This window comes from Odocoileus virginianus, chromosome 16 (assembly GCF_023699985.2).
Source record: "Odocoileus virginianus isolate 20LAN1187 ecotype Illinois chromosome 16, Ovbor_1.2, whole genome shotgun sequence".
Taxonomy (NCBI): domain Eukaryota; kingdom Metazoa; phylum Chordata; class Mammalia; order Artiodactyla; family Cervidae; genus Odocoileus; species Odocoileus virginianus.
This window is the reverse complement of record NC_069689.1, coordinates 5,957,570-5,969,696: the sequence shown is the minus strand read 5'-3', so window position 1 is coordinate 5,969,696 and position 12,127 is coordinate 5,957,570. Positions and strand designations below refer to the sequence as shown.

At 42.9% G+C, this 12,127-nt stretch overlaps 1 protein-coding gene across 2 annotated transcripts in view; it reads right to left on the bottom strand.

The window, feature by feature from the left end:
- The window catches only part of TJP1 (tight junction protein 1), a 341,213-nt gene that overhangs the window by 43,126 nt on the left and 285,960 nt on the right, over positions 1-12,127 (bottom strand). For both annotated transcript variants that reach the window (XM_070477665.1, XM_070477664.1), the window contains 4 exons: positions 7,256-7,532; positions 4,087-4,190; positions 3,326-3,494; positions 2,970-3,117 (listed from right to left, as the gene is read on the bottom strand). In XM_070477665.1, the coding sequence (XP_070333766.1) occupies positions 2,970-3,117; positions 3,326-3,494; positions 4,087-4,190; positions 7,256-7,532 (698 nt within the window). The remainder of the gene's footprint in view (positions 1-2,969; positions 3,118-3,325; positions 3,495-4,086; positions 4,191-7,255; positions 7,533-12,127) is intronic.

The window sequence follows — 12,127 nt, the reverse complement described above, 5'->3', positions numbered from 1 at the left end:
ATCCACGGAGGGGCAGTAGTGTTTTACACACTAATCTGAAACTTTTTTCACTTGTCTTCTTGTATCACTTTTTAAACCACAGAATTATAACATTTGTAAAACAAAAGCATCTGTTCAAACAAACAACACAAGGAAAATGATCCATGGTGTTTTTTATACTAAGATTTTACTCTCCTACTATATCTAAATTAGGATGAAACACATGCTGGAATCAAGACGGCCAGGAGAGACATCAATAATCTCATATATGCAGATGACACCACCATTATGTCAGAAAGCAAAGAGGAACTAAAGAGCCTCTTGATGAAAAGTCAAAGAGGAGAATGAAAAAGTTGGCTTAAAACTCAACATTCAGAAAACTAAGATCATGGCATCGGTCCCATCACTTCATGGCAAATAGATGGAGAAACAATGGAAACAGTGACAGATCTTATTTTGGGGGGCTCCAAAATCACTGCAGATGGTGGCTGCAGCCATGAAATTAAAAGATGCTTGCTCCTTGGAAGGAAATTTATGACCAACCTAGACAGCTATTAAAATGCAGAGACATTACTTTGCCAACAAAGGTTCGTCTAGTCAAAGCTATGGTTTATCCAATAGTCGTGTATGGATGTGAGAGCTGGACTATAAAGAAAGCTGAGCACCGAAGAAATGATGCCTTTCAACTGTGGTATTGGAGAAGACTCTTGAGAGTCCCTTGGACTGCAAGGAGATCCAACCAGTCCATCCTAAAGGAAATAAGTCATGAATCTTCATCAGAAGGACTGATGCTGAAGCTGAAACTCCCAATACTTTGGCGACCAGATTCCAAAAACAGACTCGTTGAAAAAGATGCTAGGAAAGATTGAAGGCAGGAGGAGAAGGGGCCGACATAGGATGAGATGGTTGGATGGCATCACCGACCAATGGACATGAGTCTGAGCAAACTCCGGGAGTTGGTGATTGACAGGGAAGCCTGGAGTGCTGCAGCCCATGGGGTCACAAAGAGTCAGACATGACTGAGTGACTGAACTGATACTGAACTGATATCTAAAGATCTAAAGTGTTTCTCAAAATGCAAGGACCCTCTAAATTAAAACTGCACAGTTGTCTGGGTTTTAATAGTAACTTTATGGAGAAAATAAAATCTTTAAGCAACTGGTACTATTTTTCATCCTGCCTTTAGGCAGGCTACTTAAATTTTCAGGAATTATATATCAGCACAAACATATGGAAATAAATCTGCAGACTTTTTGTCTTCTGTAGCCGAAGTACTATCGTCTCCTTAGGATCGACTATGTGGTAACATGCAGAAGAGAATGCTATTATATTAGAAACTTAAAGTATTATTCCCTGCCTCCATCCCAGATGAACTCAGAAGCAGGCCCAAGATTCTATATTTTCAAAGATCTAATATAATTGGTGTCACCTATAAAATAAAGAATACTTGAGGCTCCCAAGAGAAGTAAAACACTCCAATATAATAGGAAGATACTTAAAAAAAAAGTTTTAAACCCTCTTCAACATTTAAAGTTACAGATGCCGAATATTTAGGAAATCTAAATGAAAAATGTAGGTATTAAAAAGACCTATCTAAAGTTTAGAATTTGGTTACAACAGATACAAATGGCCAAAATTTTGATGAGTATTTCTTTCTTTTTAAAGGAAAATCATGTCCAAATGGCTTGCTGCCAGCCTGGCTTCTAGGGGAGAGAACTGTGTTAGGACTGCACCACACCCCATGACTCATCTGGGTGTCAGTTCTATTGCTGTGTATGTGCTGCGGGCAGCTGTCCTTTTCCAGGTAAGGGATGAGCTGTGTCAGCAAGATTTTCAGAATTAAGATGTTAATGTATAGCAGTTAAAACTAGTAATCAGTTATTAGTCAGTTTTGCATGTGACATACTATAATATTCCTTAAAAAAATCATTATAATGTTAATTACAAAGACCAGGGTTAATACAATTTATAAATCTAAAATCTGAAATTCAGAGAGAATCAGTTTTACAAATAGCTAAAATCAGCAGTGTGCAACAACTGTGTCAGGGTGATTTCTGACAGTCTTCAGGAAAGCTCTCTTCCGAAAGGTACTTCTCATTTGCTTCCTCAGCGTCCTTGGGAAACACTCCCTGTATCCACTTCTGGGCATTCTATCTGTTTTGTTTCTCTTGGCAATTTTAGTGACTCCATGGCTTAGGTGAACACCACCCTCATGCAAGTCAGTCACAAATAATCACGGTGAATCTTAAACTGGTCAGCTCTGGACTTGACTAAGTGCACAAAGAAGAGCTCCACACGGACTGCTGCTAAAACCTAGGTCCACTGTTGGCCAACAGAGCCCTGTGCACGTCCAGAAATCTTACATAAAATGCTACGTGTATCTGTGAATGTGCATCTTTCTGGAGAGAAGGATCATTTTTTTTCCCCTCAGATTCTCAAATGTGCATGTGACCCCCTCAGACCATAAACTCAGGTAAGTCACATAATACTAGCATGGCAGACCCTTTGACGTAAATAAATACCACACAGTGTACTTTACAGGGAAAAACAAAGCCCAGGGTAATCTCCACTAAAAGACTTCTACCACACACATTTAATTTGTTCTAAAGCTTGTTAGCTAACATCTTCTAATGCAATGGATCAGCAAACTGTATCCAAGAGCCAACTGTTTTTTTTTTTAATAAAGTTTTACTGGAAAACAGGCATGCCCATTCATTTACGTACTGTCCACAGCAGTTTTGAGCCACTAAGACAGAGCTGAGTGGTGGCAAGACTTGGATCACATATCTAAAACATTTACTATTTGGCCTTTTATGAAACAGTTTGACTGACCTCTGTTATTCTAGCTAAAAAATACATAAACTGATAAAGAAACAAAGCAAATTTAAGTAATCAAAAGAAAATCTATCTTCTAGTTTTATTTCTTAGCAAACCCAGAAGCGTGCACCAAGCACACGCCACTGTCTCACTTTACACAACAGAGGGATTACCTGCCACTGCTGGGCTGCTGTGGTGAGTGCCGAGAATGGTCAGAAGGCTCGGACCGCTGGTCAGGAGACCGAGAGCGGCTGTGACGGGGAGGCCGGTCGTGGGATCGACCTGAATGGTCTGATGCCAATGACTGGATTTCTGAAATATCTGTTAAACAAGAGAGTGCTGTTTATTTTCCCAAGATTATAGTAAAATATAAGGCACTCCAATGATAATGATAAAGGAAATAAGTTACTAAATATAATTTCCCATACAATGGTGGATTTAAGCATTAACTTAAACTCAAACATGTCCAACCTTCCCACTTTAAGCAACAGATAACCTTGAGAGTCTCTAGAAACAGAACCACACTCACCGTCCCTCTCAGAGGCGTCAGCAGAGTGGATGCTGTCAGAAAGGTCAGGGACATTCAGCAGGGTAGCCCGCTCATCTCTCTGGACCACCATCTTTAACTTGCCCTTAGACCTCTCGATCAGCGTCTTTGCATCTGTCAGTGACATGTTTTCCGTCACGGTACCATTTATCTGCAACAGAAAAGAAACTGTAGTTTGAAGCTAAATGACAAAAATACAAGCATTAACTTAGTGAGACACAGACAGCAATATCTCAGCTGCTCCCAGGCTTGCTCTGAGAGCTAAAATATTCCCTTTACACCTTCCTAAACTATCAAAGTACTCCTCCTTCCCAAAATGATAAACATTCACTACACTCACTACACAGCTGCTCTGCCAGAGGAGCCCACATCACACCCTCTACCTCTTCCTAGTCACTTTCTGTGACTTAAGAGCAAACCAATAAAGCTGACATTTCAGTAACATCTGGAGGAGTCATCAAAACCACTTAAAGTCAGAACAACAGACAAATCTGTCTACAAAGTAACTCCTGTGAGTGAATAATATGTGTCTGGAGCTATTAATTCTCCAGGATGATACAATGCCCAAAGAAAAGCATCAGTGTTGACATGGAGTAATAGTCATGGCAGGTTATACAGTCCCCCAGATACTGATTTCTAATTCTTCTTGGAAAAATCCACTCAAATATGAAAAGGAGCTATGTGGGCACACTAGAACTTGTTTTCTATTGTAGTTCATCAAAATGTTAAGAACATGACTATACCTTCAATACAACATCGCCTTCTTGAATATTGCCATCTCTTGCTGCCAAACTATCTTGTGAAATTTCCTTCACAAATATATGGCTGGCCAATCGAAGACCATATTCTGAAATAATATATTTAAATGTATTTAGTGTAAAATCCCAAGACACTTAAATAGTTTAAAAGTATGAAACGAACAATCACCGCACAAAGCAAGTTTTTAAGTACAAGCAGTAAGTTATCCTTGGCCTTCCTGCAAAGAAGACATTTCCTCGTGTCAACATTAGTTGTCACCATCAGTGTGAAAGCACAGGGCAAGTCCGTGGTCCAACAGCTGACTGACCCTCACGCCCTCGCTGTGCAGAGAGAGGACCATGAAGAGAAGACCATCCCCTCTGACCTGTCAGGCTGACGCACCTGGTTCTTAGGTTTAATGACAACAACTCTGAAAACAAATACCCTGGGAAGCTCAATGATCTTAGTGATGACTTGTATTACCAGGTGTATACTATTTTTGTTTCCCCCAGTTCTTACAGAAGAGGATTTTGGGTCCTAAACCCGTCCAACTCTGAGAGGCATACGCAGAACATCAGCACGAGCCACTAGAACTAGGGCCTGGAAGGAGCTGAGTGGAGAGGGGAGCAGTTAAAGATGCCAGTCCTTCCAACAGCCAGCAGAGCACCCAGGATGCAGCAGCAGGACCAGGACCTGTGGGCAGGGGAGCAGTCAGAACTAAGGACATTACTGGCAGAGTCCAAAAACCCATCCAGGGGCCTGCAAAGTGATGGACTGTTTTTTTTTTAATTAGAACAATATACAATCAGTATAATGTCTATAGGAACAGGATTGCTCCTGGTTGTGTTAGGAATCTAACTGGGGGCAAGAAAAATAGAAGGGAAATAAGTGTTATTTTTAAGGTGGGCTAAGACCTGCTACTCAAGCTTTTAGAAGTTACATCAAAGTTACAGTTTAACTTAAGGTAAATATACAAAGAGTGTTGACAAACAGAGAACTGGGACACAAAAAGAAAAGACTTTACAGAATCTACGCAGTCCACTCTGTGCTTCAGAAACAGTCATCATATCTCTCAGAAATAAAGTGTTGATTAAAAGACTGTTCTTATTTAGGATTTAAAAATTATAAATGGCCAATACAAAGATGACTCTGAAATACTCCCTGTATATGAAAGCATCATTTATCCCAAATATTTCTCTGGTAAATATGAACAAGGTGGCAGGCTCTACAGATACAAGCAGCAAGCAAGAGGCAGCCCCGCGCTCTGGCAGCAGGGCAAGGATGTCACCAGTCCAGCTTCAGTGAAGCACAGAGCAGGCAGCACAGCACTCTGTGCCGGGGAGGGGGAGGTGGGCACAGAGGGCACCTCTCCCTCAGCCCCGAGAAGCAGACACTAAAGTTGAAGCTTCATCTAAGAAACACTGCCACTAAAGCTGAAAAGTGAGGTTGTATGGTGGGGCAGTGGCACAGACAGAATGGCTAAAAACAGACACGGCAAAAGGCATGAAGGAAGACAAGGCAGGTTTGATGAAGCCTAGAAGTGTAGAAGAGTCAGACACAGCAGCGCCCCAGAGTCCCTGTAACCCAAGGAAGAGAACCAACAGGAGCCCCCGAGACGAGCTCACAAGGGTGAGCGAGTCCAGTTAAGAAAGGGTGGTGTGGTGCTCCTCACCAAGCCCCATCACCCCACCCATGCAGGTTAACTTGACAGTAGTGATCATTTTCTAGTGTGTACGCATCTCAAGCATCACACTGCACACCTCAGATATACACAACTTTACATACTAATACATACTGGTGATCACACATCAGCAACGATGGGAGAAGAGAAGGTGCTGGTGGCTTGGATGAGGGGTGGGGGTGGAGAAGGGAGGAGGACAGGAGGGTGGATGTGCGCTCAGCAGACACAGGAAAGCAGAGGGGAGATGGTGGCATAGGTAATCACACCACAATGAGTGAGCATGGCTGGCCTGAGACACCAGGTGCAGAAGGACAATCAATGGGCTACTATGTAAGAAACATGAAAAATTCCAAGAGGGACATGGGAGTTTCGCTGGAGATGTGCAGAGTCTGAGGGCCACAGAGGACGCTTCAGTGAACAGGTCTGTGCCAGCCGTGCCCCTGGGGTGCACACAGGCATGGGGAAGAAGCTGCACCATCATGAGAGCTCCTCAACACCCCAGGGAGACCCCAGGAAAGAATTCACAGAACACTGGAAGGCAGGATGAGTATAATGAGCTTGCCAAGGATACAGAAGGTGGGGGAAGCCCTGACACCCGCAGCATTGCAGAAGCCAAGAGAAAACATGAGAAAATGGAGTGGTGAACTGTGAAATGGTGCTGAAAAGACAAGATACAAACTGGAAATTCCTACCAGATTCAGTGTGACCAGTTCCAGGAGCAGATACCAGAGCACCCACCAGATACTGAAGTGTGGGGGTGGTGACTAGTTCTGGGAGCAGGTACAGAGAGGGGGCTTAAGCGTGGGTGGTGAACAAGAAGCAGCAGTTCTGAACACAGACCGTCTGACTAAGGAGGCCCGTGGACAAGGGGGCGGGAGCCGTGAGTAGGGGATTCGTCAGGTTTCGGGAAAGCAAATGAAAGCCAAGCTGGAGAGACTATTGCACCTTTTCATCAAAGCCGTCATCACTGGTGCTTTCCTGTGTGGGAGAGACACACCCACAGCAGTGCTGCGAGGCCACCACTGGACTCATCCGGTATGGACTGTGACTACCTGAGGGCAGGCAGCTAGGCTGCAGCCACAGAGTTCTGACAACTGTGTCCTTTCTTTAGAGCAGCATCCCAGCTTTCCATCTGGGGCAGCAAGCTGCCCTCCCTCCCCACCCAGTGCTCTCTTCCTGGATGCGGATGCAGCCCAACCCGAGCCTGACCACAAAGACAACACTGCGCTGCAACCAATGCAGGGACATAGGACACCTCCTACTCACAGAGCTAACCTAACACTCCTAATGGACACGTTATCCGCTACAACAAAAAAGTAGAGGAAACAGACGACCCGAGGCCTGCAGTAACAGGATGTACTTTTAAGCAAAAGGACACAAGAACAAAGGTAACAAAAGACAACAGAGCAAAGATGTCAAGAGACAGCAAATTTACTTCTCATTAAAATCAGTTTTAAAATTCTCATGTGAAAATACTAAGTTGGCAGAAATACCTTCATTCTTCCGGGACTTCACCAGGGTGACTTTGGTGGGTCTGGCAGGCTGACTGGAGGCCACAGACCGCCTGTCTGACCGGGGGGACAGACTCCTCTCTCGACTGGCACTCCTATCTCGGCCCCAGCTCTTCTCGTTCCTCCTGTTTGCCAGGGCCCCACGGCCACTTCTCGGGTCGTGCGCCTCCTCGTCATAACTGTCCTCTTCATTCTCAGACACAGGTTCAGGATCAGGACGACTTACTGGGATCTGAACTTTCTTCTTCCTTCGAATGGTCTACAAATAAGAAAGGGGATGGTATGAGTTGATGGATGTACCTTCAGTTCTTCGGAGAGGAAAATCACATTTTTCCAGTCTCATATTAATTATGAATAACAGACATAATAGATAAATAAAACCAATTACTAAGAAACACATTTCCATACTGGTTATCTTTCCTGCTTTACTGGCAAAAGATCTGGTTACGAAGCACATTGAAATCAAGGGCTAATAAAGTTTTTATTTAATTCAGAACATCTTCTACATGTAATAATCACGAGCTTAAAGGGGAACTAGTAACTGCCAGTGGTCTGAATAAAGGTGGGATGATTGCTGTACTCTGAACACCACTGAGCATCCTGCAGAGCCACCGAACCACTGCAGGCCCAACTCCGTTCCTTACAAGCTTCAGAATCCATCAGTACCAAGGACCACAAGTGTCCTGTGGGAGCTCTAAGAGGCAAATTCACTGCACCTCTGCACTAACACTGGACAAGTATGCGGGACCTAATAACTTCATGATACTTTATCAATATAAACTGCTCTCAGATTCTCTATCCAAAATGTGTAACTTCTGGTCCAGGTATGAACGTCTTTTGGCTTTTTTTCCTGGCTGGCTCTGGTGCTGATTAAGTTTTCCTGTCCATTTCTTTCCCTCACTTTCCGGAAGATCAAGGCCTGTGTGCACTGTCTGCTCACAAAGGGACCGCCTACTCCCTGGCCTGCACCGTCTCCCCACACTGTGTACACTTGCTCTCATCAGAGATCTGCAAGATCTCCTTGGGGAACACTCCTTGTCTTCTACTTCTGACACCATCATCTACTAAAATTCTTACCTGTCCATCTTCTTTCTGACTCCTCCATGCCCTCCTGTTCTCCTAAGTCCATCAACTCCCTCCTAGTTTCAACAGCCTTCTTACCAAGTTTGACGAGATGTCAGGCTTGGGTATTTAAATGATTTTCTCCAGCCCCAGGACCCCACCGCCCTGAGCCAGCTGAGTCAGGACCTAGCCGCCTCAGAAGGCCAGCACCAGCCCCTGTACTCCCAGGGCCCTGTGGCCAGAGACCCCAGGACCAGCCTGCCTACCCTGGGCACTAGTCCTGGACACAGAGGACCCTGAATCCATCCACCAGCAGGCCAACACCAGGACCCCTGGCCACAGAGCCATCCACCCAGCTCTACCCACCACCAGCAGGCAGACACCAGGACCCCTGGCCACGGAGCTTTTTAATAAAATCTGACATCCATGTATGACTGAAAAAAAAAACTAAGTGCATATAGAGGAAACATAGTTCACATGAAAAAGGTCATATATGAGCTCACAGCTAACATCACACCAAGTGGTGTAAAGCTGAGAGCACTTTCTCTAAGACAAGGATCCCCACTGTCACCCTTTCACTCAAAGTACTATTGGAAGTCCTAGCTCCAGTAATCAGACAAGAAAAAGAAATCCAAACTGGAAAGGAAGAAGGACAACTGTTGATGTGTGAGGATGACATGATACCACGAGGAAAATCCTAAAGACACTACCAATAAACTACTAGAGCTCATTGATAAGTTCAGCAAAGTTGCAGAATAAAAAACTAATATACAGAAATCTGTTGCATTTCTATACACTAACAACAAACTATCAGAAAGAGAAATTAAGAAAACAATCCCATTTATAAATTACATCAGAAAATAAAATTCCTGGGAGACAATCTAACTAGGGAGATAAAAGACCTATATTTAGAAAATAGAAAGACATAGATGCAAGAAACTGAAGACAAGAGGCAAAGATGGAAAGCCACATCAAGTTCATGGGCTGGAAGAATTAACCACACCACCCAAAGCAATCTACATATTCAGTACAATCCCTCTCAAAATACCAGTGGCATTTTCCACAGAACAAGTAACTCTAAAATGTGTATGGAAAAACAAAAGACTGAATAGAAAAACAAACAAACAAACCCAGAAAACATCCTGAAAATGAAGAATAAAGCTGGAGGCAACATGTGTCCAGACCTCAAACTACACTACATGGTTACAGCCATCAAAACAGCATGGTATTTGCACCAAAATAGACACATAAATCACTAGAACAGAACAGGAAGTCCCGGAAGATGAATCCAGACTTAAGACGGGTAATTCATCCTTGACAAAGGAGGCAAGAATATATAGCCTCCTCAATAAATGGTGCTGGGAAAACAGGACAGCTACATGTACAAGAATTCCACCGGACTACTCTTTCACACCACACACAAAAAATAAACTGAAAATGGATGTAAGATTTAAATGTAAGATCTGAACGCATAAAACTCCTAGAAGAAAACACAGGCAGTACACGGATCTGCCTCCTCAGGCAAGGGAAAGAAAAACAAAAATAAACAAATGGAACTACATCCAACTAAAAAGCTTTTACACAGTGAAGTTAACAATCATCAAAACGAAAAGGCTGCTGACAAAATGGGAGAAGATATTTGCAAATGACATGACCCATAAGGGGTTAATATCCAAAATATACCAAGAACTTAACAAAACTCAGTATCAACAAATACATAAATCAATAACTTGATTGAAAACTGGGCAAAGGATCTGAATAGACATCTTTCCAAAGAAGACACACAGATGGCTAACAGGCACACAAAAACATGCTCAACATTACTAACATTCAGGGAAATGCCAATCAAAACCACAATGAGATATCACCTCCCACTTGTTAGAATAGCAATTATTAAAAAAACAAGGGCAAATGACGAGCATTGATGAGGGACAAGTGCTGAATGTGGAGAAAAGGGAAATACTCATGCTCTGCTAGTGGGAATGTAAACTGGTGCAGCCACTATGGAAAATAGCCTAAACCCATCTCAAAAAATTAAAAATAGAACTACCATATGATCCAGCAAATTCCACTCCTATTTATCCAAAGAAAACAAAAGCACTAAACAGAAAAGACGTTTATGGGAATGCCCTGGTGGTCCAATGGTTAGGGCTCACCTTCCACACCAGGAGGCTCAAGTTCAATCCCTGGCCGGGTAACTAAGATCCTACATGCCACAAGGCCAAAAAAAATTAAGAAGAGAGAGAAGACATTTGCACTCGTATGTTCACTGCAACATTATTTACAATATCTAAGAAACAGAGGCAATGCAAGTGTCCATCAATAGATTAATTGATAAAGAAGATTTGATACACACACACACACACACACACACACACACACACACACACGAATACTATTCAGCCATGAAAAAGAACAGTGTTGTGCCATTTGCAACAACATGAATGGACCTGGAGGGCATTATGTTAACTAAAATAATACGTGGAATCTAAAAAACAGATGAACAAACCTAACAAGATAGAGATGGAGTTACAGATACAGAGAAGAAACGGGCCAGAGGAGGAGAGAAACAGAAGAGAGAAGCCAAGAGGTACAAACTTCCAGTTGCAAAATAAATGGGTCATGGGTGTGAAACATATGGTGTGGGAAACACAGTAACTATGTAATACCTTTGTGTAGTGACATAATGTAGCTAGACTTATCCTGGTGACTTTGAAATGTAGAGAAATACAGAATCACTCCCTGTCGTTAAACAGGGACTAAGTGTTGTAGGTCAATTATACTCCAAAAACAAACAAATTTATAGAAAAAGAGGTCAGACTTGTGGTTATAAAGGTGGTGGGAGATTGGATGAAGAAAATCAGAAAGTGTTAAGCTTCCCTTTATAAGATAAATGAGTAGTAGGGGGTGTCGTGGACAACATAACAAATATAATTAAAGTTGATAAGACTAATAAATTGTAAGCATTTTCATCTTAATTAAAAAATTTTTTCTATTCCTTTGATTTTTTATCTCTATGAGGTGATGGATGCTCACTGCACATACCATGGTCATCATTCCATGAAGCTATCAGCCTGCTGCACCCCTTCAACTTGCACAGTGTTGTTGGCTGTCACCTGTGTCTCAGTAAGGCTGGTCATGTGCCAGGACAAACCATGATCCTGTGCTAGGTCCCCTTTGGGTGGCCACATCCCCCTACTACTCTATGATGACGTCATCCTCTACAAATTCATCTTACTTCAAAGAATCCTTTCATTTCTTCAGCAATCCTCTCATCTACCTCTGGCTGCCTTAGATTCTGTGGAATCAACTAACAAGAATGCCCCAAACTGTTCTGAGACATCATTCATCTGGGCTGATTTCCAGAGATCAGTCACTTCACATCCCCTCCACTCCTACATGTTTTCAGTATCTCATTTATTTAGTCTTCCTTCCTGGTCTCAAAGACAAGTCCATCCTCCTCCTTATGAGCAACACACTTTCAGAGGAGCTTATTCTTATCCCTCCCTTCCTGCATGACCTTTCCTCATCAATTACCACCCCCTGCCCCAGGTACCACCCTATTTACCTCCAGTCTGTCCTCTGCCTACTAACTGGCATATGCATGTGCTACTCATTTCCAAGTCATCATCTTTTCTCTTCTTTTTGTGACTAACTTTATTCAAGGGCTGCTCCACACTTAATACCATACCTTCTGACCACCAAGAGTGATCAGAGAAGGCCTCTCGGAGGGAATAACATTGAAGCTGAAGGTCAGCAAGGAGCAAGACGCTAGCATGTGGAGAGGACAGG